Below are 27500 nucleotides of genomic sequence, written 5' to 3' on the forward strand. Positions count from 1 at the left end.
GCTGGCCTCGAACTCACAGCGATCTGCCTGCCTCTGCCTCTGCCTCTGCCTCTGCCTCTGCTTCTGCCTCTGTCTCTGCCTTTGCCTCTGCCGGTAGGACAACAGCACCCACTCTTCTGCCCTTCCTCCACTTTCCCTCTGCTTCCCAAGGGAGGGAGACACTTCAGAGCTTTGATCGAATGAGTGCCTCAGGGAATGGGCAAGCCTTCTAAAGGAACTTGCTTGTGATTTGACTTGGTTTACTCCTGAGCAGACACCAGTCCAGAGGGAAGAGAAGAAGGAAGTAAAAGGGCAGCCGGCTGGCCAAAGAATTGGCCCCTCCCGCTGCCCAGCCTAGGTGAGGGCAGATGGGTACAAGCTCCACTCCCTGGCCCTAGGGAGAGAGGAAAGAGATGGGTTGAGTGCAGGCACCTGACATCAGGCTCCTCTTCTCCGGGAAAGCCAAGAAATTCAAGTCTCAAAGTCCTCTGGTGTGCCTGAGCCCTCCCTCATTTTAAAGAGGAAGTGGCATTTGGAAGGGAGATGCAGGAGGACCACCTTTTGCAAGACCTGCAGGAAGCTAGAAGGAAGAGATGAACCAACCAGCTTGGACCCAGGTTCTCTAGAGAAGAGAGTTCTGCTTTGTGTTTCCTATGTCAGGCTAGAAGACGTCCCTTAAATGTCCCCTGTCCCATGAGCTCGGATTGGCACACCCAAGCTAGACACAGTGATAGGAAGAAGAGGTCAGAAATTCACTCACAGGCTAGGGGAAGCCCTGCAGGGTGGAGACCCAGCCCACTCCCCCGCCCCCCTCCGCGCCCCCCCCAGCGTGCCCCCCCCAACCCCACCTCAGCACTGGGAGAATGTTGGCTAGTCCTGGGTACTTTGAGGTCAGCAGAGCCAGCAAATCACACACAGCCCCCTAGTGCCTCTGCGTTTGTTGATTTTGAGTAACAATTTGCCTCAGTCTGTCTTTTATAAAAATCCCAACTCTAGTTCGTGCGTCTCCCTCTACTCAGGTCATGGGGGGAAAAATGATTAACTTACAAGAGCAGTATGCTGTAATGAAAAAAGAAGGTACAGCATGCAACTTTAGCTTGCTGTTTGCAACAAATATAATTCTGTTAATAACTTCACTGATATTTAAAATTACTGGTAATTCTGAATTACTGGGAATTTAAAATTAACTGGTAATTAAAATTAGAAAAGTAGTATTAGAAGTACTGAATGTCAAGACTGCCCGGAGGGTGGCGCTTGGGCTCGTCAGATTAGGTCACACACTGGGAGCAACAAGCTGAGAAGGGCCCCACCTCTCCTGTTTAAAGGCGGCCACACGCAGGCGTGCTGGCATTGGATCATGATCGCTCTTCACGTGTGGATCTTCAGTGTGCTGAGTGTACTGCTCCTGCTTCTATTGGTGCAGGTGAGTAGATACCGTCATATGGACGGGAGCTAAGACTCGTGTCGGGGCACCGGGTCTCGAAGCCACAGGGGAAAGCTATAGCTGCCGGTGGTACAGGTCGCGGGCTGTAAGGTGCGCCCGGGGTCAGCCAAAGCACTGCCGACTAGCATTTCGGACAGGAGTTGGGGCGGGGCGGGGGGAGGCCGGGGAGGATTGGAGGAAAGGCAGGAGAATGGTCACGTACGCCTGGAGAAGGGTGTCCTTCTTTTCGGTTGGTCCCTGAGCGCTGGGACAAGCGGGGCACGACTCTCTGCTCTTTCTCATCGGAAAGCGGTCAATCTCCAGTGCCCAAAAATTTATCCTGATGCTTCGCCGGTAGCTCTTATTTTTCTCCCGCCTGAGGGCACAAGGTGTGCCGCCCGGAGAAGTGTGTCCTCGGTCGGTTCCTGAGCGCTAGCACAAGCGGGGCACGACTCTCCGCTTTTTCTCATCGGAAAGCGGTCAATCGCGAGAGGCCAAGAATTTCTCCCGGTACTTCGCCGGTAGCTCTTATTTTTCTCCTGCCGGAGGGCACTGGTGTTCCGCCGGAGGAAGTGTGTCCTCGGTCCCTCCCTGAGCGCTGGCACAAGCGGGAGCTCGAGTCTGCGCTCTTTCTCATGGGAAATCAGTCAATCGCGAGAGCCCAAGAATTTCTCCCGGTACTTCGCTGGTAGCTCTTATTTTTCTCGCGCTTTCTCACGCGCGCAGTCTTCTGTGCTCCTTGGATGGGTCCCGCCAGACTGGAAATTTTAGGTCCAGCTGCGGGGCGTGTCTTCTACCTAGGAGCTCCCGTCATCTCCTGAGTAAACCTCCCAGTCAGGTATGCAACAGCGGGACGCAGGTTCCTGGTTCACAATGCTGTAGCCCGGGATTCACAGCGCTGTTACACACAAGGGGTTGGACCCAGACCTCATATTGGATGGCCCTTACCCCTCAAACTTCTCTGGCCCTCCTGGTTGGGGTCTGGAGCTCCATGCCTGCCCAGGCATTGCCAGAGAAGTCTTGGCCATGCATTTTGTATTGCAGAAATTCCCAGAAACAATCTAATAGACAATGTTGTAAAGAAAAAAAAATTTTTTAACGTGATAATGAGCCAGGTGTGGCGGCACACGCCTTTACTCCCAGCACTCTGGAAGCAGAGGTAGGAGGATCTCTGTGAGTTCAAGGCCAGTCTGATCGACAAAGTGAGTTTAGGACAGCCAAGGCTACACAGAGCCTTGGAGAAACCCTGTCTCAAAAAAAACAAAAACAAAAACAAAAACAAAACAAAAAACCCTCAGTCACAGACACAGGGGAGGGAGGAATGGGAAGATACAAGGGATGGGCTAACAATTGAGATGTAATATGAATAAATTAATAATAAAAAAGAAAGAAAGAAAGCTATTACCCAGAGAAACCCTGTGTCGGAAAAACAAAAAACGATACAAAAAACACACACAAAAAAAACCCAAAACAAACAAAAAGTGATGACAATAGACTCAAATAATGCCACAAAAAGAAGGTACTTCAAAGAGAGATTGAAGATGCTGGGCATAGTAGCACATGCCTTTAAACCCAGCACTTGGGAGGCAGGGGTGAGTTTGAGGCCAGCTTGGTCTACCTAATGAGTTCCTGTATAGTGAGACTATCTCTTTTATAAAATAAAAAAATAAAATAAAAGCCTGAAGATAACATCTCTTTAAAGAACACAAAAAACCAAAAAGCAGACTATCCTCAAATATTGAAATATTTATATTTTGGGTTCTGAGCTCCTGCCCTCAGCAATGTTTCTTCTTCTTCTTCTTCTTCTTCTTCTTCTTCTTCTTCTTCTTCTTCTTCTTCTTCTTCTTCTTCTTTTGAGACACGGAAGATGCAGGGGAAGTTATTTTTAAGAGTGTGTGCCATGTAAATGAGAATATAAAGAGCCAGGCATGGTGGCACACGCCTTTAACCCCAGCACTTGGGAGGCAGAGGAAGGCAGATCTCTGTGAGTTCGAGGCCAGCCTGATCTACAAAGTGAGTCCAGGACAGCCAAGGCTACACAGAGAAGCCCTGTTTTGAAAACATATGCACATATGTACACACACACACACACACACACACACACACACACACGTGCGTGTCTTTGCTTGGTAGTTTTCTTTGGTATAGAGTTCAAGTAACCTGTATTGTTAGTTTGAGGCCCTTCCTCATGTTTAGGCTATAGATCAAGGCAGGTCACTCAGAGAAGGAAACGGGGAGGAGGTAGAATTGCTGGGACATATGATGTTCTACACGCATCATTTAATCTCACAGTCCTAAGTAGTAAGTGTGTTACTATCCCTACTTATAGGGAAAAGTGAGATATGACAAAGGTGAATGATTTTTTCAGTGTGAGTCACCTACTAATTTACAGGCTGTATTAGCTTGTGTGATATTGTGGTGCCACACATGTTGTTCTGTCAACCCCCATGAATGCCTCTGTTTCATGTAGCAGATATCAATATCTGGAGAGCATGGGGGAAAACATACTGGCTACTCTTGTAGAGGAACAGGGTTCAGTTCCCAGCACCCACATGTGGTGGCTTGTGACCATCTGTTAATTCTAGTCCAGGGGATCTGATGTCCTCTTCTGGTCTCTTCAGATACTGCGCATGCGTGCACACATACACACACACACACACACACACACACACACACACACACACACACTGTGCACATACACACAAGTAGGCGCTTATTCAGTACACAACTATAAATCTTTAAAATCATCCGATGCAGCCAGGCGTGGTGGCACACACCATGCCCGCCATTAATGCCAGCACTCAGGAGGCAGAGGCAGGCAGATCGGTGTGAGTTCGATGCCAGCCTGGTCTACAAAGTGAGTCTAGGACAGCCAAGGCTACACAGAGAAACCCTGTCTCGAAAACCAAAATAAATAAGTAAAATAAAATAAAATCATCTGTTGCAGGGCTAGAAATGTAGCACACTGCCAAAGAGTGCCTAGTGTGTGAGCCCTGGGTTTAATTCTCAGTACTACAATAAAGTAAAACCATGCTATTTCTTTACAGTTACTTGAGGCTTGGAGTAATGAAAGACCAAATAAAATAAAATTTCTTATTTTTTAGGATATGATTTATTTGTTTGTTTTCAGAGACAGGGTTTCTCTGTGTAGCCTTGGCTGTCCTAGACTTGCTCTGTAGACCAGGCTGGCCTCGAACTCATGAAGATCCACCTGCCTCTGCCTCCCCAGTGCTGGGACTAGAGGTATGTGCCACCACTCCCGGCCTCATGATTTTTTTAAAAGATTTGTATATTTGATGTATATGAATTCTCTGTGTACAGGAAGGCATCAGATCACATTATAAATGGTTGTGTGCCACCATGTAGTTTCTGGGAATTGAACTTAGGGCCTCTGGATGAGCTGCTTAAGAGACAGTGCTCTTAACCACTGAGCCATCTCTTCAGCCCAGGATTTGATTTATTTTTATTTTTTTAAAGTGTTTCCTACAGGTTTAGTTAAGTATGCCACGTGTCTGCAATTCCTGAGAGGACCAGAAGAGGGCATCAGATTTTCATGACCTGGAGTTACAGGTGGTTATGATCCTCCCAGGTGGGAGCTGGGAACCAAACTCTGGCCTCTTTGCAAGAACAGTATATGCTTTTTTTTTTTTTTTTAGGACAGGGTCTGGAAACGTAGCCCTGTCTTGTATCTGGACTGTCCTGAAACTCAGAGAGATTTGCCTGCCTCTAACTCCTGAGTGCTGGGAGTAAAGATACATGCAAGACGGCTGGATGGATGGCTCAGAGATTAAGAGCACTCTCTGCTCTTCCAGAGGTCCTGAGTTCAATTCCCAGCAACCACATGGTGGCTCGCAACCATCCATAATGAGATCTGGTGCCTTCTTCTGGCCTGCAGGCACATATACAGGCAGAACATGGTATACTTACTAAATAAATCTTTAAAAAAAAAAAAAGATGTATACCACCATGCCCAGCCAGCATATGCTCTTAATTGCCATGTCTCCAGGCCAAGAAATACATCTGAAACTTTTGGGTACTTAGAGAAATAAACTGTGAAGAAAGTGAATTAAAAGAAAGAACAAGGGGCTGGAGAGATGGCTCAGTGGTTAAGAGCATTTACTGCTCTTCCTAAGGTCCTGAGTTCAATTCCCAGCACCCACCTGGCAGCTGTCTAATGCCATTTTCTGGAATGTAGACATAATGTAGACAAAGTATCCATATATATTAGATGAATAAATAAATCATTAAAAAAAAAACCAAAGCAGAACTCTGGCTCTTTTATCCCTTTGCAAGTTGTTCCAACTGGTGCCTCCATCTGCAGCCCCACCATAGGAAGCAGCCGTCGAAGCTTGCTGTTTGGATGACAGGGTCCTTGTAGGTCACAAGTTGCACTAGAACATGAGCTGCTAGCCGCTAGAAAAGAACTGGGCAGCAGGGGTGAGAGGGGTGACACTGCTGTCCAAACAGCCGAGAGCCACCGAACTTCGCAGTGACTATTGTGCAGCCTTCTCCGGACACATGCAGGCTCCAGAGTTCTACAGCCTACACCAGATAGACCCTGCCATGCTCTACAAGGGGGCACCTCTGCCTTGGCGCTTCCTTTTCCACTATCATCCAACCCATCCTCTCCAGTTACGGAGAAATACAAGCTGTCCCTTGTCCTTTTCCTGCTACAGGTAATTGCTGTGTCAGACTCACTCTCCAGACAGAGCCAGAACTCCTCCAACTGCAACATTGACGAGTACACTTCTGAGGACCACTGCTGCAAGCGCTGTCCTGCAGGTGAGTTCTTCGCTGGGACCCCAGGGCCAGGGCATAGACACCGGTGGCCTCTGAAGCACACCATAGGCTGTACATGATGAGGAGGGTGTGAGGCAGGGAGCTCAACTCAGCCACTGCTTGCTCTTTCAAGCTCTAGGCCATGCCTCCTAAGCCAGTACACAGGCTCCCTTCCCCCAAAGAAGGCCCTCTGTGTGTTGAAGAGAGTGGATGTGCCTGTTTATACCGAGGCCTCACCAGGGTAGGGTCACCCACCTATCCACTCTCCAAAGCATGGGCTGTGGTGCCCAGCTGAGAGGAAGGCTCAGAAAAGGAAGCTGGGAGGGTTAATTTCATCCACCTGCACTTGTCATAAGTGCCAGGACACCCCCAGCCCCTCACTGCCACCACTTCCAATGGAGAAGGTGGAGCTGGGAGATCTTAAGTAGCTTGCTGTGGTCACAGTATGTGTTGGTGGTCATGTCCATCCTTGTGTGCCAGCATCAGGACCCCTGGTCGGGTGCCTTGTTCTGGGGAGATGTGAATACCATCTGTTCACTCCTGATAAGTCACGGAGAACAGACCAAAGAAATGATGCCCCCAAGTGTGGTTCGGTGAACCGGAGCACAGGTGACTGAGGTGACTGTGTCATTATAACCATACCCCGCCATGGCCGGTGATTTGTAAAGCTGTCTCCCCAAAGCTCTCTGTACAACTTGCCGGGAGCCAGAGTCACCTCTCTAGAAATTCCTTAGTCGGTGGTCTATTGCTGTGAAGAGAGGCCACAACCATGACCAGTCCTATAAAGAAAAGCATTTAATTGGGGCTTGATTACAATTTCAAGGGTTCAACCCATTAGCATCATGGCGGGAGGCCTGACTGCAGGCAGGGAGGCCTGGTGCCTGAGAAGTAGCTGAGAGCTCTACATATGTATCTGTAGGCAGCAGAAAAAGACAGACGCTGGGCCTGGCGTGGACCCTTGAAACCTCAAAGCCCATCCCCAGTGACACACTTTCACTGACAAGGCTGCAGGTCTTCATCCTTTCAAAGAGTGGCACTCCTTGGTGACCAAATGTTCATATATATGAAAGGCCCAATGGGGGCCATTCTGATTCAAGCCACCACACTTAGTGCTTAGATGACCCTGGGCAGAGACCTTGTGATTCTTTTTTTTTTTTTTTAAAGATTTATTTATTTATTATTATGTATACAGTGTGCTGCTTGCATGTACTCCTGCAGGCCAGAAGAGGGCACCATATCACATTATAGATGGTTGTGAGCCACCATGTGGTTGCTGGGAATTGAACTCAGGACCTCTGGAAGAGCAGTCAGTGCTCTTAACCACTGAGCCATCTCTCCAGCCTGACCCTGTGATTCTTGTAACTTCAGGAGCCCCTGGGCCTTGTAAGCTTCAGTGGCTTCCGAGTCCTCTCTTCAGGAGGGAAGGTTCAAGTTAGAAGTCCCTCCACAAGAGCCTCTAGGCTCAGAGACTTTCTCAAAGGACCCAGTGCACACAGAAAAGCTGCCACCTTCCTAGTTAGGACTCATTACAGGAAAAGGTTAAAATTATACAACTTGGGGTGGCCGAAGACCTTAGTCTGTCAACACAAATATACCAGAAATCACACCATGCCCCAAACTGCCATGGCGCTCTGTCCCAGGCCTGGGCCATGGGACACCCAAGCCCACTGAAGTGATGCTGTCCTGGACTCATGTCCCATGGCCTGCTGTGTCACACTAAATAAGTCATTTAGCTATTGTTCCTCAGGCTCCTTGGCAGAGCAGAAAGCTCCTTGCAAAGTCCAGTTTCCGGTGTCGAGAGAGGCCAGCAAGTTTGTGTCCAGTGTAGGCAGAGACATGTGGGACCGGAGTGAAGCCAATGGTAGCTGTAAGCCCCAGTGTCTCCCTTCCTTTCCCCATCCCTGGAGCAGACAGAGAGGTTCCTCAGGAGAGAGAACACAAGTAAGTGGTAAAGAGGCACACAAGCTCTGGCAATCTAACCTGCCAGTCTGGGTCCTGTGCAGAGCCACCATGGCAGCCATTGCCAGCCAGTGGCAGCCTGTCTGTCCCCTGCTACCTTCTCACATTCCCTCAGGAGAAGGCCATCTCCTGACACCAGAAGACAGGTTTGAAGCTAGTGCTACAGACAGTGGCAGGCACTATGGGGACACTGTACACTGGCCGCTTATATTAGCCTCAATCCCAAAATTTAGGTCTTGATTTTAACATTCTTCTTTCTGGTCACTCACATTCTCATTTCGAGCTGGTTTGTTTCAAAAAGCAAACTGGGCTGGAGGGATGGCACAGCAGTTAGGAGAGCTTGTTGCTCTGCCATGGGACCCAGGATTGGTTCCCAGCACCCATATCAGGTATCTCACCTGTGACTCCAGATGGTCTGATGCCCTCTTTGCTCTCTATGGGCACCTGTACATATATCTGCAGACAGACAGACAAACAGACAGACAGACAGACAGACAGACAGACAGGTACAAATAAAAAAAATAAATCTTAAAAACTACAATCAACTCCTGTAAGTGAAAAATTATTGATGACCAAATAGATGCCAAACACTAAGACTCAGCTAGAAGTCCACCTGGCTTGACTGGCTTCCGGCCTAGCTGAAGACCAAAGACCTGCACTGACATGCCACACCCCATCGCTCGCACCTTGGCCCCACCATGTCTCAGTCTCTCTTCTCCAGTGGTCTCTGCATGTCTGTCACCTGGTCATGAGTGTCTGCAGCTATCCTTCAGGGAACACATGAAAAAATAGAAAGAAAACAAAAGCTAAGCATGGGAGCCCAAGCCCATTATCCCAGCACTTGGGAGGCTAAGGCAGGAGGATTGCTATGAGCTCCTGGCCAACTTGAGCCACGCTGTGAAAGCCTTTATCAACACCACCAACAACAGCAGAAAGGAAGTTCTTGGTGAGTGACATGCTTATGGGACACTAAATGGAAATGACCTGACTTTACTAAGGGTTCTGCTGCCTCCTGGAACACTCAGACTGTCACTCAGAAGGAGGGCATGGGCCTAGAGGCCAGGGATCAGAGGAGCCCATGCTACTCACCCCAGGCTCACTTGGTTCCTGGACCCCTGGGGGTCAGATATCCACAGGGGTGGGTGCAGCTCTGGGAGCCAGCAGCCCTACTGATCCTCAAGCAAGTTGAGACAGCCCAGAGATTATGTTGAACCTGTGCTAAAGATATTGAGCGTTTTGAGGCCAACCTGGTCTACAAAGCAAAGTCCAGAACAGTCAAGCCTACACAGAGAAACCCTGTCTCGAAAAACAACAACAACCACAACAAAAGATATTGAGCATACATAGAGCAGCATAAGCCCTCCCCCTGTGTGCCTGGAGGAAGACTGAACCCCCATCTGCCCTTATCCACAGGTACTTTTCTCCAGATGCCCTGCACCACCCCACACACACAAGGACAATGTGAGAAGTGTCACCCCGGGACCTTCACAGGAGGTCCTAACACCCTGGACCATTGTTTACTTTGCTCCAGCTGTGATAAAGGTGAGTATGTGACTGAGCAGAGGCTGGACCAGGACCAATGTTCACTGTCTAGCTGTGAAAATAGGCAAGAGAGTCAGAAGCCTGTTGACTGCCGGATGCCAGGATGTAGCCAGACAGTCCCCACTGGAATAAAGTTTGTTTCTTACAGATAGACCTTAGTTGTGCAATATTTAATCCCAGCACGCAGGAAGCAGTATCAGTTCAAGGCCAATATAGTGAGGTCCAGGGCAGTTCCAAAAGCTACACAGTGAGAGCCTGTCTCAAAACCAAACCAAGGCAAAAAGTATTCCTGATGAGGGAGAAGGACTCAGAGTAAGAAAAGCATCAGAAAAATCACAGTCACAAAGACAGCTTTCTGCCATTTTTTTCAGATCATTTTCCTCCTAATTGCCAATTGAACACAGAATCTAATAAAAAACACATGCATGTAATGATCCTCTCCAAGGATAAGCAATTATGAGTGCAAGTTCCCAGATAAGGAAGAACTTAAGGAGCAGAGCAGCAGCGTGTGGAGCTGAGGAGGCAGTGGAGAGAAGAGGCACATGCCTGCAGGAGGCACCGACAAGATACAGAAATGTAATAAAACAAACTTTTTTAGAAACTTTAAGCCTTCCTGAGCGTGGTGGCCTGTGCCTTTAATCCCAGCACTGTGGAGGCAGATGTCTGTGAGTTCAAGACCAGCCTAGCCTACACAGTGAGTTTAAAGACACCCAGAGCTACACAGTGAGACTCTGTCTCAAGCAAAACAAACAGGGCTGGAGAGATGACTCAGTGGTTGAGAGCACTGACTGCTCTTCCAGAGGACTCAGGGTCAGTTCCCAGCACCCACATGGCAGCTCACAGCTGCCTGTAACTCCAAGGTCTGACACCCTCACACAGACATATTTTTAGGAAAAACATGAAGGCACATGAGATAAATATAAATAAAATACAAACAAACTTTAAGCATTTGCTGGGCCAGTGAATGTGTACTGTGCAAAAGTTCCGGGTTTGTTTCCTTACATGATGGAGCAAAAAAATTTTGTTCTGTGGTGTGCATTCATGTGTGTCTGTGTACACACTCCTGGGTCACTGAATCATGTTAAAACTCACGCCTCGGTCCTGACCTTTGCATCCCTTAAACGTAAAGATGGAAGCAGGCTGAATATGGTGGCACACATCTCTGATCCCAGAGCTTGGGAGGCAGAGAAAGAAAGGTCCTTTCAGCGTGTAGTCAGCTTGATCTACGTTGTGAGATCTAGGCCATCCAGGACTACTTAGAGACATGTTGTCTCAAACAAAACAACAAAAAGTCAGAGCCATATTCCACCGTCACAGATCCTCTGATGCTATAAGACATTTGCGCCCAGGCAGAGGGATGGGCTGAGGGTCCTCTCTGCGTATGCCCCCTGCTGTACTCTGAGAACAGACACTGCCTAGCTTCAGAGAACCAAGAGAGGTGACATTTATAGGTTAAGTGTGTGTGGTTCACTGAACTGTAGACACAAGGTTAAAATGGAACACCCTGATGGAAAACCCATCTCTTATAAGCTATTGAGTCAGTCTTGATTAAGAGAGGTATACACCCAGAGCCTAGGGCCCACCAGGGTCTGGACGCATGGTCAACAGGCCTCTTTAGCAGTTAAGTGAGGCACCATCAGAGATGATTGGTAGATGGTGGAACCTTGTTGGGCAGCAGTGGGCATACAGATCAGGACTAGCTGTGTTGAAGGCCTCAGGGCACTTAGGTGATGGACAATGGACCTCCCAAGCTACCACCTCAGGTCTGAGGGTGAGGATGTTCATAGCCATGCTGTTTAGCACTCAGTTCACCTATGATGGGGAGTAAAGCTTGTAATGGGACACGCTGCACTCCTCTCAGGTGATGGTGGGGTTTGTGTGCATATGTGGGGGTGCTCACCTCAACCTAATCCTCATCTTCCCTGGATTGCAGACCAGGTAATAGTGGCCGAGTGCTCCAGCACCAGTGACCAGGAATGCCAGTGCAAACCACATCACTACAGTGACCCAAATTTCCCAGAATTGTGCCTCCCATGTGCCACGTAAGTGACCTTGTGGCATGGATTGGTGATAGCCTTGTACATTGCCTGAATACCCACTAATGTCTACTGTCCAGAGAGGGAGACAGTCTGTGTCATCCGTAGGCAGGGGGCATTTGGGGAAGAAACTTGATGGTCCGGGTGGTGCAGGACTTATGGTTGGAGATCTCCATGGCTAACGCCCCTTGAGAGAAAGTACATATCACCTGGCAAGGGACTCAGTTTTCTTGAGCGATGTCTTCCAAGATGTATTTGTCTTTGGGAGGGCTGAGGAAAGCCTTGTTCGTTCTCAGGAAGGTAGGGCCAGGTTACACAGTGTGGGAAACAAACAACAAACAAAAATGTGGGGCAAGGTTTTGGGGGAAATTTTATAGGTTTGTCCTTTAGTAAGGGACCTTAGCTCTGATCAGATGCAGTTGTTGAGTCTTCAAAGCACTTGAGGTCGCCAGCACAAGCCACAGAGCCAACAAGTAGCTGCTCTCTGGATCTGAAATCTGAGATCCTGGTAAGGGCAGAGCAGGGTTCCCCTTCTCTTCACCCCTGGGCCACCAAAGAGGCTACAAATATCAGCAGAGGGACATGTAGGAAATGTTGTCTATTTAGTGGGACTCACATGATTGTGTCTGAGATGCCAGTGGGGCTGGTGACAGCCATGTGGCCAAAGCCTTGCTTCAAATCTTGGATCATGGTGCTGCCTGAAGCCTTTCTGGGCATCCTCTGCTGCTGCTGCTGGCAGGAAGGACTGAGGGTGTCTCTCTGCAGGTGTCCCAAGGGAATCCCTGTCCTCCGGGAATGCAACTCCACAGCGAACACAGTGTGCGGTACATCAGCTTCAAGTAAGACAATTTTATATTTATTTACTATGGCTGTTTTCTTACTGAATGACTACATACCATAGCATTAGCTGTTTCAAAAGTTTTGAAGTGACACTGAGTACCAGCTGTCCCTCTGTTACAATATGTCCCACCAAAAGTATGCCTCTATCAGACCCTGACCCTCCCAGGCTGATTTGCCTCAGAGGCCCGGCCTGTCTGGATGGTTCACAGAGGTAGAGTCGCCATATGTAGCTTCTGTGTCTAGGTTCCTGAGCACTGTATTTTCTTTAAAAATAGTTAAAGCCAGGCGTGGTGGAGCACGTCTTTACTCCCAGCACTTGGGAGGCAGAGGCAGGCAGAATTCTGTGAGTTTGAGGCCAGCTTGGTCTACAAAGCAAGTCCAGGATAATCAAGGCTACACAGTGAAACTCTGTCTCAAAAAACCAAACGACAAAAAAGAAAAAAAACACAAACAAATAAAAATAATGTACGTGTATGGGTGTTGCTGCATGTATGTCTGTGCCATGTGTACAGGAGGTGTCAGATTACCTAGGACTGGAGTTACAGATGGTTGGGAGCCACTCCATGCATGCTGGGAACTGAACCTGGTCCTCTGCAAGAACGCCTTAACCACTGAGCCATCTCTCCAGCCACCCTAGTGTCATGTTTTATGTCTGGGTCTAGGTTAAGCTCCGTCAGGACCTCATTCCTCTTCGTGACTGAATCATCATATACTACCCACATTGTCTTCATTCATGAGATAATAGAATTTTTAATTCTTATATTTTTGGTTGTGAGCCTAGCCTTTAACAGCTGAACCATCTCTCTGGGCCAGAATTTTTAATTCTTTACAGTAAGAAGATCCTTGAGCCAAACATTCAGTAGGGAACAGCCTCTTCAATAAATAGTGCTGGCAAAAGAACATACACGTGTGAAAAAAATGAAGCTGCTGGAACCATATTTAATAATGTGTACACAAATTAGGGCTTGGGCTGAGGCTCAGTCGTAGGACATTTTCCTAGCATGCATGACACTGTAAATCCAATCCCCAGGACTGCCAAAAATTACAATAAACTCAACTGGGAGACACTAGCCCTGGCCAACACTGTATCAACAGCCCAAAGGTAGAAAGCAAGCCAGGGTCAGCAGGTAGACAAATGAACTAACAAGCTGACAGAGAAGAAAGAACATTGGGACCCGTAGGCTGGGGACAACTAGGAAGTTAGTATGCACTGGGGAGCAGAGGTCAGTGAGGGAAGATGGGCAAGTTCTAGAAATTGGTGAGGAGATGGCTGCACAGCCATGTAAAGACACCGCAGATTAATCAGCTGTGTTCTGAAAGTGGGTGAGATACCAGGTTTCATGTGATGTGTGTTTCACCGAGTTGTATCATAGTCAACAAACCCTTGGCAACATGGATAGCTCTGGGGTTGGAAGACAGAAGTCCGTCCCCTCTGTCCTTATAGATGCCAGAATGGTGGCCTCCCTTCCTGCTTGTCTTAGTTTGCCTTGCATTGCTGTGATAAAATACTGGCCAAAAGCAACTTAGTGAGGAAAGGACTTATTTATTTATTTAAAGGTGTTTTTTAAAGATTTATTTATTGTTTATACAGTGCCCTGTCTGCATTTGTGTCAGCAGGCCAGAAGAGGGCACCAGATTTCATTATAGATGGTTGTGAGCCACCATGTGGTTTCTGGGAATTGAACTCATGACCTTCAGAAGAACAGCCAGTGCTCTTCACCTCTGAGCCATCTCTCCAGTCCAAAATAATTTATTTTATTTTGCTTACAGCCTACAGTCCATCAGTAAAGGATAATGGCAGGAACTCTAGCAGGCCCCTGGAGGCAGGAACTGAAGCAGAGGCCACAAGCAAATGCTTCATGGTTTGTTCCTCATGGTTTGATCAGTTTGCTTTTGCAGACTGCTCAAGGGTGGCGTAGCCCACATTGGGCCTCCTCTCTTGATTAGCAGTGAAGAAAATGCCGTACAGACTTGTCTGTAGGCCAGCTGACAAAGGCATTTTCTCCACTCAGGTTCCCTATTCCCAGATCACCCTCACTTACATCAAGTGACAAAACAAACAAACAAACAAACAAACACAAGACAACAAAACAAAACACCTTACCCAGTTCCTACCTGTGATTGGCCTCTTCATCAGGCCTCTCCCACATCAGGAAGAAGACTTTTGGCTTCTCCATTTGTCCTTTATCATAGACTGCCAGAGGAAAAAAAAAAAAAGTCTGTTCTTGCCCTGTCTAAATCATGTCTTGTTTTTCCCACTTTTAGGTCCCAGAAACCGGCTGGTCACGCTAGGCCCAATATGTCTAGCCTTGTTTCTTCTTTTTGTTCTCTGCATTTACCTGCTCCATAGGTCGCACTGTTGTAGGCAGCTCACTGATAGAGGCCCTCCCTGGGAGCCAGTGGCAGTTTAGCTGAAGGCAAGTCCTGAGTGTCAGGTCCAAAAGATGCACAGATAGACAAATGGCTAACTGTGGTGCTAGCATACCAAGGAGCAAGCCAGCCTCCAGGCTCACTCGGTGCATGTGGCTCCTCTCATCTCTCCTCAACACACCCGCTACCCTAAACTGTCCAGCTCATGGGCTCCCTTCTTTCAGTTTCTCATCCCTATAAACCCTGTCGTTTCCGCCATGTACCTTCTTTGTTCTCCATCTCCTGGCATCCTCTTGACCCCACCCCTTTGGTCCTTTCTTCTCTTCCTCCCTTGTTCCCTGAAGCCTCCCTCTTAAGACCTGGTTCAGTCTGCTGGCCATGTTTAGTCTACTACTTTTCATCTCTGTTCCGGATTCTTCTAGATGCCTCTGGCTGCACTCTCCCTCACATCTACAATAAAAACTTTCCCCCTATTCAAATGTAAGTTTATTCTTCACAGACATTATATATATATTTCCTACTCTAACAGGAGGCATTAGTCCCTATAACTCAATTATAATACAAGGTTTACTTCTGATACTTTGAAAGTGCTATTACAGGCTGTTTAGGATAGATAAGTTAAACAAGTTAATTGTTAGCTGATCAAATCATGGTCATGTCAATTACTAGTCTACTTTTATCACAAGAATATACATCTTAGGTACAACAGATAGATATGATTCTATAGAAAAATAAGATAGGATAGTTAGATAAGGTCTTCAAAACCCTCAGAGACATGCAGAATATGGCATTTTTAAAACGTTTTTATTATTTTAAAGATTCACTGACAATGAGACAGGTTAACTCCTCCTGGCAACATCCAGCCTACCTCAAAGAGGATGATGAACAGCAAAGAACCTCCTTATGGAGAGGGCTTCAAATGTGGCATACTAGCTACTGGGCAAAATATCCTCGTTTCTACCACAGACAGAATTCTGCCTGAAAAAGGGCAAGCTTGGCTGCAGGCAGAGTCGATGGCCAAACTCTGCCAAGACAGGGTAAGCAAGTCCTCAATAGTTCCTGCCTCACAAATAAGTCTGTCAGATATGTTGGGCCAGAAGGCTGAAGATGATGCTCCAATGTTACAGAGAATTTTTGGTGACTATTCAGGTAGAAAACTGTCTCGATTATCTTCTCATTCGGAAAGCTACTAACTTGCACTCCCAGTATACTCAGGTAATCAAGTTTATTTCTTCTCAAGTCTCTGATGGAGTTGAAGACCAGGTAGCTTAGTTTTACAATGAAGCTTAGTTGTTTAGGGGTTAAGATATTTTTAGGTCTAGATAGATGTTTTAAGTTGATAATGACGAGATGTGATGGAGACTGATTTACATTCAGAATTTTAGCTGCACCAAGATAGGAAAGATGTTCTCTTCAAGGCTTTCAAATGCAAATAGCCAAAACAGTAAGAATGTAACATTTATATAATTCCTGATTATGTCACGGTTCTTCTTGCTATAGGTAGTTTATTGTATATGTATGTGATAACATAAATATATATGTAAAAAACAAAAATGTTTAATTAATAAAAAATAATAATTAAAGCATTTATATTAAAAAAATTAATTAAAAAAACTTCCCCCTAACCATGATTGGAGTGGTCTTGTCCTTACTTTATACATCTGGTGCCCAAACCCAGGAGGAGCATATATGAGCCCCTTCCAAGGGGCTTGGCCTCTTGTCCTAACTAAACCAAACTGCTGATTTGACTCTCCTAAGATATGTATGTAGGTATATGTATATGTGTTTGCATACATGCCTGTGTCATTTGTTCCTGCTGGCTCTGCCACCCATCACAGCGTTGTGCCTAAAATCTTGGGGACCCCAAAAGACCCCCAAGGAGCTGACTCTGATGCAAACACACGAGGTTTGTTTTATTCTAGCTTGAGGAGCAGCAGATCAGGACTGAGCATGTTGGGCTCCAAATCAGCAGGGTTTGAGGAATTCCAGCTTGCCGGTTCTCTGATTGATTGACATTTTGGAAATTATCGGTAATAGATCCTGGTTAATTATACCTTGCAAGCCAAACCATAAACCATAATTGTTTTACTCAACCTATTGTTATAGAGCTCCTGGGTAATCTCCAGGTATTTACTGTTTAGACAACAGCTAAATGTTACCAGCGGTGAGTGGCCAGCAATTGTTGGAAAGAATATCTGGGCCATGAGGTAATTTCTAAGTATTTATTGACTAATCCACAGCTGGGGGTGATGGTTAAACATTATCAGAGGTGAGTCAAGAATATTCTTTTTCTTTCTTTTCTTTTTTTTTTTTTTTGAAACTGGAGATCAAGCTCAGGCCGTTTTCCCTTTAAAAATGGGCTTCCCTTTCTAGAAATAGGCTTACACAGGCCTCACAGTAGTTGACCCCAAATCCTAGAGCTCACCTCTTCTGCTGCTGCTCCCCCTGCCATCTGCTCTGGCCATTTGTGTCTCCTCACTTACTCAGTAAGTTTCCTCAGTCTCTGGCTCACGGAGCCTGCTATGCCCTCCTGGGAGACCACCACGTGGGCGTTTCTCTGCTCAGACAGTTGCCCCTCTCCCTCTGTTTGAACCCTGTTTTTCCCAAAGCCGCCCCTAGTCCACCTTGTCAGCTGCTTTCTTCTCCACACGCTCACCTCTCTTCCTTTCCTGGGTAACTGTCACCCTGGAGCTGCCTGCTTTTCTACTACAGTTGTGAAAGCCACACCAGTGTGCTAGGAAGCTTCCTCTCAGCCCTCTGAGCCTCCCCCATCATGTAAAAAGAGGCGCCTCTCCACGATTTGGGACATTTCTCTCTGACAAATCCCTCAGATTACTTGGGGACACTTGGATTGAAATTCTTTTTCAATTTTTAAAAAATATTTATTTGTTATGTATACAATGTTCTGCCTGCATGTGTGCCTCCCCACCAGAAGAGGGCACCAGATCTCATTATAGATAGTTCAGAGCCACCATGTGGTTGCTGGGAATTGAACTCAGGACCTCTGGAAGAGCAGACAATGCTCTTAACCCCTGAGCCATCTCTCCAGCCCACCTGGATTGAAATTCTTATCCCCAGGACACTTACCCTTCTCTCTCCTGCCCTTGTCCTTCCTGTGTCTCAGCTCCTGGAAGTCCTGCAACTTCCTTAACCTCTTCTGGGCTTCTGTGATGTTGGAATTCTCCCTCGGATGGAGTTACTATTTGCGACCCTTTCCCCACCTCCCCTTCTGAGCTGCCTGCTCTGCCTCTTCTTCATGCCCTCCTGGTTCTATGCAGTGTTGGAAGGCTCCCTGGCATGGAGTTCCTCCTTCTGACCTTGATTTCTGGGTCTCAGCTCCCTCTTGGAACCTTCCCCCTGGTGGAGCTCCAGTCTGTGACCTTTTCTCTTTTCCTTCTCAGACCTAGAGATTTCATTAAAGCTTGTTGTCTTAAGGAAAATGGTTTAGGCTCAGTATGGTTCAGTAGCCAAAAACGGCATATTTGATTGCCAAATTATCAAAGACTGTAACAAATGTCTTGTATCTAACTTTCTCTGCTCTACCTTTGCAAATATCTTTCTCAAAGCCTTTTCTACTTTCCAGTCTTAAAAATCTTTCTTGTTATAATTTCTTTGCTCTCTGCTCTCAAAGAAAATCTCTTAGGACCATTGTATAAGTTCCTTGGGTATAGTTAAAAATCTGCAAAATCTGTAACAAAAAGTTAAATTAAAAAATATAACAAAAGCCAGCTTTAACTTCAGCACTCAGAGAGGCAGAGAAATATGAATCTCTGAACTTAAGACCAGCTTGGTCTAGGATACCCAAGGTTACACAGAGTAACCCTGTCTCAGAAAACCAAAAGTTAAACAAACAAACAAAAAAAGGCTGATAGTTTAAAAATCTAGGCCAGGCGTGGTGGTGTACGCTTTTAATCCCAACACTTGAGAGGCAGAGGCAGGTGGATCACTATGAGTTCGAGGCCAGCCTGGTCTACAAAGTGAGTTCAGGACAGCCAAGGCTACACAGAGAAACCCTGTCTGGAAAAACCAACAACAACAACAACAAAAAAGTCTATGCATAGGTAATCTTAATTTGCAACAGCATATTATATAGGTAATTCAACTATTGTTTAGAAAAATAGATGTCTTTAAATAGCAACCATGTGGCTTGCCTCCATCTTGGCCAATGACCTCTTCAGGGTGGAAGCCAACATGTGGCTGGCAGCCATATTTACTAAGGTTGAAAGAGTCCATGCCACTGGGAGTGGTGGCACTCCCAGTAATCCCAGCACTCAGAGAGACAGAGGCAGGTAGATCTCTGAGTTTGAGGCCAGCCTGGTCTACAGAGCAAGTTCCAGGACAGCCAAGGGCACACAGAGAATCCCTGTCTCAACCCCCTCCACCACCACCACCTACCCCCCCCCCCAAAAAAAGAGTATGTGCCATGGGACTTCACCACTTTTGGGAAACCCTGCTGCTAAGGTTGTAGTTCACCATGACTAGAAAGCTCTCTAAACTCAGGGCTAAATAGAGGACTCTCTTTCCTAGTGGTGGCTTCCTCTTCTCTGCCTGACGTTATCTGGGGAGTGTGACCCCCACATCCTCTACCTGAGGAATGTTATGTAGTCCTTAGCAAAGTTGCTGCTTCAATTTCCTTACTCCAGATAAGAACCTCCTTGTGGCAATGGCTTCAAATGTGGCAGGCCAGCCACTGGGAAAAATGTTCTTGTTTTGGCCACAGACAGAATTCTGCCTAAATATGGGCAAGCTTGAATGCAGGTAGAGTTAATGGCCAAACTCTGCCTAGGCAGGCTAGGCAAGTCTTCAATAGTTCCTGCCTCACAAGTATGTCTGTCAGATATATTGGGCCAGAAGACTGAAGATGATGCTCCAGCATTATAGTTTTGGGTGACTGTTCAGGCAGAAACTGTCATTTTTTTCACTTTGGAAGCTGCTAACTTATACTTCCTGTTTACTCAGGTAATTAATTTTATTCCTTCTCAAATCTCTGATGGGGTTGAAGATCACATAGTTTAGTTTCACAATTAAGCTTAGTTGTTTAGGGCTTAAGATGTTTTTAGGTCTAGATAGATGTTTTAAGTTGATAGAGATGAGATATGATAGATATTGATTTACATTCAGACTTTTAGACTCATTAAGATAGGAAAAATGTTTTCTTCAAGATTGACAAACACAAATAGCCAAAACAATATGAATGTAACATATATATAATTCCTGATTGTTTTGTGGTTCTTCTTGCTGTAGGTAGTTTATTGTATATATGTGTAATACTATAAATGTATTTGTAAAAAAAGAAAAAGAAAAGAAAAGAAATTTTTTTCAAGACAGGGTTTCTTTGTGTAGGCTTGGCTCTACTCCATCAAAACATCTGAATAAACCACAAATGTAGATGGTTTTGGTCAAAATGCAATCCCATCAGTAGTTCATATGTGAGGGCTAGTTATTTTTTAAGTTTAAATTACTATGCTTGAGCCGGGCGTGGTGGCGCACGCCTTTAATCCCAGCACTTGGGAGGCAGAGGCAGGCGGATAGCTGTGAGTTCAAGGCCAGCCTGGTCTACAAAGCGAGTCCAGGACAGCCAAGGCTACATAGAGAAACCTTGTCTCGGAAAAAAAAAATTACTATGCTTAAGAGATCTATAAAACAGCTGGGTATGGTGGCACACGCCTATAATCCCAACACTCGGAAGGTAGAGGCAGGTGGATCTCAGTGAGTTAAAGGACAGCCTGGTCTACAAAGAGAGTTCCAGGATATCCAGGGCTACACAGAGAAGCCCTGTCTCAAACCCACCCCCCTCAAAAAAGAGATTTAAAAAGAGAGAGAGAGAGAGAGATTTATAAGACAAAACACTTCTAACCTGTAAGTCCTGCCTGCCCAAGGACAGATAACTCCCTGGAATTCTATTGGTTGCCCCAACTGCAAAGGATATACTTAGTCACATGTAAGGGGGTGGAATGGGGTGTTACATAGACAGGAAGTATTTTTAAACTCTGACCGAACAAAGGCAGGATGTACGTAACCTTGTCGGTTTTGCCTTTATAAGCACCAGGCTAACATAATTCACGACTGTTCTCTGGAGAGTCTAGGGTACGGACCTGGCCAATGGTCATCATCCTGGTCAGTATTTAATAAAGTTTGCTTCAAATTCATTTCAAAAGTTGTGGGAGTGGTCCTACCTTGCCTGATGGGATTAACACATACATAAAACTGCAATCTGAAAAACACAAACTCAAATGTAAAACTGTAACTTACCTTGAAAGATGCACTTAAAACTCATTCATGCTAAAAAGTTCAGACTCCTCACTTGGGCCCATGGAAAACTTAAAACAGGATAAAAGCCTGCGTTTAGTAAAGGTCCTTTCTGCCAAGCCAGATGACCTGACTTCACAATCCCTAGTACCCACACAATGGAAGGAGAAAGCCAATTCCCATGGGTTGTCTGTTCCTTGACCATCGTACACGTGCACATACATACCACTCAAATAAATAAGCAAATGTAAAAGAAAAAAATTAAGTTGAGAACTCCATTGGTTAACGTTAAAACTCTAAACTTTTTAAGTATTAGTAAGTACATAAATAGCATAGCAAGAAGAAAGGAAATCTGAAACATTTCTCATTTTTCACCCACTTTAAGTCATCTCCTCAGACCTTTATAACTTGCATTTACGTGCCTTAAATCACTTTCAGAGACCCTCACAGCTTAGTTAAGCTTCACTTCCTTAGAGCTTTACAACTTGCTTTTACATACTTTAAATCACTTTCTTAGATCCTCACAACTTACATAAACATCAAAGGTTTTCTTTTCCATGCAGTAATTTACCATGAGACCCAAGTGGTTGATTAGTGAGAGCAGTGAGAGTCACTGCAGATCAAGTTCCTTTAAAGAAAGGAATAGTAAAAAGTTACATTGAAACCTGTTTTGTGAGTTTCTCTCTTTCAGTGTGAAATTGGCTAGCAAGGTAAATTGTCTGTACGTCTGAGTTTTACATACGAAATGGGTCGACCACGCAGCTGCAGCCTTGGGGGAAAGGATCTGGGTCCTTGCTGCTGTGAAACTGATAAAGCTACATTAGCCGTCAACATCACCAGAGAAGCCAAGCATGGTGGCCCATGTCTATAATCCCAGCACTCAGGAGCAGATGCAGGAGGATTGCTGTGAGTTTAAAGCCAGCCTGATCTACAAAGTGAGTCCAGGACAGCCAAGGCTGCACAGAGAAACCCTGTCTCGAAACAAACAAACAAACAAACAAACAAACAACAACAACAACAAAAACCCACCAGAGATCTGAAAAGGATATATTAGAGCAAAAAGTATAATCCAAACTGCTTCTGTAGCAATTAAAATGACAGAGACTTACCCACTACCACCCTAGGCTCCCCTACGTTGTACAAGACAGCATTAAGTCCTCAGCTGCCAGACCCAGAAGGTCTGAGAGATTTTCCTGTGGAGGAGGGACTTGGGAAAACTGCCCTATCCTAGCAACACAGAGTAGAGCAGCCAATCTAAGAGTGGCACAGTTTGGGCAGAGCTCTGGAGGTGGGCAAGGCATTAAAAGGGTTCTTCACCCAATGGTTAGTGTTACCACAATCCAGGAGGTGTTGTTGGTGCCCAGTCATCTTTAGAGACCTTGGAGTTGATGCTAATAGCTGGCATTTTTGTCTATCATGGGAAGCTTTCTCATGAAACACTTTACATGCTGAATTCAGCAGATCTCTGAGGAGTTTGAGGCCACCCATTAAGTATACTTACTTTTTTCTTTTCTTTTTGGCTTTTCAAGACAGGGTTTCTCTGTTTAGACTTGGCTGTCCTGGGCTCACTTTGTTTTTTCAGGAAACCAGAACTTCCATTACAGGCCACCTTATTTCCCATTAAGTCAAATCAGAGGCAAGCATACCTCCCAACATATTTCCTGCTTAAATATCTCCCGCCTACATGTGATCAAGCAGATCCAGCGCAGTAGAGTCAAACAACTTTGTTTAAAGAAGCAAAAACATGTGGCTTGTTATCTTACATAAACAGTCTCCAGCATTTTAGCAAGCATCTGCTCTTGGGCTTACAGGTTAGAGGCATTTTTTGTTTCATGAATCTCTTAGATACCATAATTAAAACTTAAACATAACTTTGGCTCTCACATAACCTGAATGAAAAGCAATTTATCTGGGATGGCTGAGGAAGGGCTAGCCATTTGTCTCCAGACGGTGTATGCTCCTGTATGGCTTTCTGGAAATTGCCAATAATACTGGCTGGTGTCAAGTTCAGGAACCTTGGTGACTCAGGAGCATATGACTTCCTGGCAGCCCCTCCACCCAACACTTGTGATTACAGTCTCCCTGGGACAGCCTGCTTAATTTCTGAGAGTCTAATGAACTGTCTTCTCCTCCTCCTCTTCCTCCTCTTCCTCTTCTTCCTCTTCCTCCTCCTCCTCCTCCTTTTTCTCCTCCTCAAGACAGGGTCTCTTTGTACAGTCCTGCTTGGTGCTCACTATGTAGACCAAGCTGGCAATGAATTCATGGATATCCTCCTGCCTCTGAGTGCTGGCATTAAAGGCATGGGCCACACATCCAATCCATCTCCTCTTCCATCCTCTCTCTCTCTCTCTCTCTTCTTCCCTCCCTCCCTCCCTCCCTCTACACACACACACACACACACACACACACACACACACACACATACACACACACTGGCTCTTGCACTCTTTCCGTCCTCTCTTCCACAATGATCCCTTAGCTCTGGGACGTACGGTATAGATACCTCATTTAAAGCCCTTTTGTTCTCTGTGCCTTGACCAGGTGCAGGACTCTGTGTTAGTCACTGTGTACTTTGAAAAGAAGCTTCCTGAATGAGACTATTCAGTGTCTCAGTGCTGTGCGCTATAGGGGGCTCCTGATGTGAGGACCACAGCTGTGACAGCCACACGGAATGACTGAGGGTGTGGCAAGGCTGGGCCTGAGGTTTGCCTATATAGAACCCTAGAGTAGCTCTAGGCCTGTGGCCTCTCCTGCCTACAGTACTGATTGGTAGTTGCTGAGAATGTTTGATCCAAGTTTTCAGGTCCTCTGTGTTAAGTCTCAAACCTAGGACAAAAGGCTGAGATGCCTATTTAACATATCAAAGCAGGACCTGACTTCCACATTCCCCTAGCATCCCTCAGTCCCTGCCTGTTTCAGGATATGGCTGGCATACCCCACCATCTACCCTGAACTCTCCAGTTCAGGGTCGAGGCGACCCCTTCCCCCAAGGCCCTTCCCTATATAAACCAGACATTTTTGTTGCTGTTGTTTTGCTTTGTTTTTTGAGACAAGGTTTCTCTGTGTCGCCCTGGCTATCCTGGAACTCTCTTTGTAGACCAGGTTGGCCTCGAACTCACAATGATCCGCCTGCCTCTGCCTCCCAAGTGCTGGGATTAAAGGCATGTGCCACACCACGCCTGGCTTAAACCAGACATGTTGGTTATCTGCCCTTTTGTACCTTTGGCCTCTCGGTTGCAGCACCTGGCTCCTCTCTCTCCCCTCTCTTCCCCTCCCCCTCTCCCCACATGGCCCAGCTCAGTCTGGTAATGTCCACTCAGGACTCTCCCAGATGTCCCTGACTCTGGCTTTGTCCTCCCTCAGATCTACAATACACTTTCTCCTCCACCATGCCTAGGCGGAGTCATGTCCTTTCCTTTTTACTTCTTGTTTTCATTCACTCTGTAAGAATAACACATGCTCAGCCAGGCACGGTGGCGCACGCCCTTAATCCCAGCACTCAGGAGGCAGAGGCTGGCGGATCGCTGTGAGTTCGAGGCCAGCCTGGTCTACGAAGTGAGTCCAGGACAGCCATTGCTACACAGAGAAACCCTGTCTAAAAAAAACAAAAACAAAAAACAAACAAACAAACAAAAAAACCCATGCTCTTAACTACTGAGCCATCTCTCTAACAGTAAGCGTTTTAACCACTGAGTTCCTCCTCCTTGGTTTTTGTTTTGTTTTATTTGTTTGTTTAGTTTGAAGACAAGGTTTCTCTGTGTGCTAGGATAATGGTGTGTACTATGGGTGGCTGGGTAAGCCATGCTAGAGGTAGAACCCAGGGCTTTGTGTGTACCAGGCAAACATTGCTCCAATTGAGCCACATCCCTAGCCCCCGGCTTCAAAGAACACACCATATACATAATGTGGTGCAATCAAGCCTACCACATCCTCACTCACCTTCAGAACTTTTCCGTCTTCCTAAACTGAAATCTGTCCCCAGGAGCTGCTCACTTAGGGTCAGTCCCTCCCTCATCTTGGCACTCTGTCCTGCTTTCTGCCTCAGTAGGGTCCTCAGCAGGAGACTTACACAGTGTTTGTCCGTTTGAGACCAGCCAGCTCCTTGCAGCCTGGGCTCTGGAGGGGCATCCGATGTGTGTGAGGTCCTCCTTCCTTTTTTCTTTTTAGACAGGGTTTCTCTGTGTAGCCTTGGCTGTCCTGGACTTGCTTTATAGACCAGGCTGGCCTCGAACTCATAGCGACCCGCCTGCCTCTGCCTCCCGAGTGCTGGGATTAAAGGCGTGCACCACCATCTCTTTCTTCTTTAAAGCTGACCCACAGTCCAGTGTCTGGATAGACTCATTGTCAGTCAATAGACGCAGCCCTTAGGCTGGCTCTGCTTTCAAACACCTTGGCTCTGAAGTGACTTTTGGGACTGTGGAGCAGTGAGTGGAGGTTTTGAAGAATTTCTCCTTAAACGTCCAAAACACTGACAAAGATCAAGTGAACAAGGAAGTCAAAGTCTTTGGACCGCCCAGGAAGGGTGTGGCTTTAAGTGCCTCCTAGCGGCTTGGGCAGCATCTCAGCTGCCACAGCTGGCTAGTTTTCATACTCAGCATCTCAGCTCTGCCTTGCCTTGCTTTTTCTCAGATGACAAGGCTGGAATTTCTGCTGCTGCTAGGGCTGCTTCTGAGGGTAAGTGGAGGCACAACAGGTGGGTGCGGAGGCAGCTGATTTCTGGCAGGCTATCACGCCCAGAGCAGCACAGGAGATCCGGCCCTGGCCTACTTGGCAGAGGTGGGGGGGATGGCAGAGAGGAACAGACACTGAATGGAGAAGGAGTTAGTTGTACGCCCTTATCTTTTCTTACTACAAAGCTGTGAGATTTTTTTTTTCTTTCTGCTATCGAGCTTTTCTCTTTCTTTTCTTTCTTTCTCTTTTTTCTTTCTTTCTTCTTTTTTGTTTTTTTTGGAGACGTTCTCACTATGTAGTTCTGGCTGTCCCGGAATTCACTATGCAGACTAGTCTGGCCTCAAGCTCACAAATATCCATCCACCTCTGCTGCCTGAGTGCTGAGACTGAACGCATGAGCCCACAGGCCTGGCCATCTTTTCTACAAAAAGGGTTTCATTTTCTAAGAGTCCTTTGTTTCTTTGTACTTTTTTTTTTTTTGAGACAAGGTTTCTCTGTGTAGTCCTGGCTGTCCTGGACTCACTTTGTAGACCAACCTGGCCTTGAACTCACAGAGATCCACCTGCCTCTGCCTCCCAAGTGCTGGGATTAAAGGCATGCACCACCACGCCCGGCTCCTTTGTTCCTCAAAAAGGTTTATTTTTATCTGAATTCTGACTATGGTGTGTGTGTGTGTGTGTGTGTGTGTGTGTGTGTGTGTGTGTGTGTTACTGGCTGTTGTGAGTCACCACTTGGGTGCTGCCCTCTGCGAAAAATAGTGCTCTTAACAGCGGAGCCATCGCTCCAGCCCCTAGCATTTTACTCTTAATAGTTTTATTATACTTATTTATTGTGTGTGGTCAAAGGACAATTGTCAAGAGTTGGTTTTCTCTTTCAATCATATGGGTCCCCTAATGATAGCTATTCTCAGCTATATAGAGAGTTGAAGGCAGCCCAGACTACAGGATACTCTGTCTCAAAAAATGATGATAATGATGATTCTTTTGCATTGCTATGTAGCGGGGCTTACGTTAGAAGCTGACAGAAACAGGCTTGCTCTGGGTTAACTTCACACCAAATAGGAGTGAAAGTAGTCATCCCTCAAATAATACACTTGACAGTCTCCTCCCCTCTGTCTGCTGAGATTCTCTCTCCCAGAAAATAGTGCCTTCCAAGCTGCTGGCCTTCAGTCACTGAATTTCAACAACCTCCGGTTCTGTGAACCTCCAGGGCATCATGTGTTCTCAGGCTAAGATAGGCGCTGAGCTCTCTACCTTGGAGGCTTGCATAAATGGGGGTGATTCTGGACACTTTCTCAGTCTTAGGAAGTTCCCTGACCCCTTGGGAAAAGATGATAAGACTCAATCCAAACCCCGTCAGATGTTGTCAGAATGGAGTCGTGGGAGATTCCTTAGTCCTTGTTAGAAAACAAGACAAGAGTCTCACGACTGCAGTTTCTTCAAAAAACAGGAAGTTGTTCTTGGTATGTGTTCTCACGGCCCTGCCAGGTGTAGTAGATACGAGTGGGTTTACTTCAGATCATTTATTACATTTAGCTACTGTTATTTGTTTATATGCCTCCACGGAAAAACGGTTTGTTTGGCTTTTTTTTTCAAGACAGGGTTTCTTTGTATAGTCTTGACTGTCCCGGACTCACTTTGTAGACCAGGCTG

At 46.3% G+C, this 27500-nt stretch overlaps 2 protein-coding genes, 1 long non-coding RNA gene and 1 pseudogene across 5 annotated transcripts in view; 2 read left to right on the forward strand and 2 right to left on the reverse strand.

The window, feature by feature from the left end:
* Positions 1 to 177, reverse strand: part of LOC311609575 (elongin BC and Polycomb repressive complex 2-associated protein-like) — a 2380-nt pseudogene extending 2203 nt beyond the window's left edge. Inside the window, exon 1 of the transcript in view lies at positions 1 to 177. This exon is cut by the window's left edge and continues 806 nt beyond it. The product of the transcript in view is annotated as an elongin BC and Polycomb repressive complex 2-associated protein-like (transcript).
* Positions 178 to 1293: 1116 nt separating this feature from the next.
* On the forward strand, positions 1294 to 16557 carry LOC311591097 (tumor necrosis factor receptor superfamily member 23-like). Of its 2 annotated transcripts, none has more exons than XM_084770465.1 (6): positions 1294 to 1366; positions 6052 to 6184; positions 9554 to 9682; positions 11616 to 11724; positions 12484 to 12557; positions 14150 to 14222. In XM_084770465.1, exons 1-6 carry the CDS (start codon positions 1337 to 1339, stop codon positions 14203 to 14205), a joined length of 531 nt encoding a protein of 176 aa, XP_084626591.1. In that variant the 5' UTR covers positions 1294 to 1336; the 3' UTR covers positions 14206 to 14222. The 2 variants fall into 2 exon arrangements, with proteins under 2 accessions (XP_084626591.1, XP_084626590.1); XM_084770464.1 differs by lacking the exon at positions 14150 to 14222 and adding an exon at positions 14824 to 16557 and having other exon boundaries at positions 1295 to 1366.
* On the reverse strand, positions 12433 to 25638 carry LOC311591134. The gene is made up of 3 exons (XR_014777020.1): positions 25247 to 25638; positions 14674 to 14752; positions 12433 to 12551 (listed from the first exon to the last, which is right to left on the reverse strand). It is a non-coding gene; the product is annotated as an uncharacterized lncRNA (long non-coding RNA).
* A 15-nt stretch (positions 25639 to 25653) lies between these two features.
* The window catches only part of LOC311591115 (tumor necrosis factor receptor superfamily member 26-like), a 21603-nt gene continuing 19756 nt past the window's right edge, over positions 25654 to 27500 (forward strand). The window contains exon 1 of the mRNA XM_084770483.1: positions 25654 to 25851. Coding sequence (XP_084626609.1) covers positions 25807 to 25851 — 45 coding nt within the window. The 5' untranslated portion in view covers positions 25654 to 25806. The remainder of the gene's footprint in view (positions 25852 to 27500) is intronic.

The sequence above is a fragment of the Acomys minous genome (assembly GCF_964271855.1).
Source record: "Acomys minous genome assembly, chromosome: 2".
NCBI lineage: Eukaryota > Metazoa > Chordata > Mammalia > Rodentia > Muridae > Acomys > Acomys minous.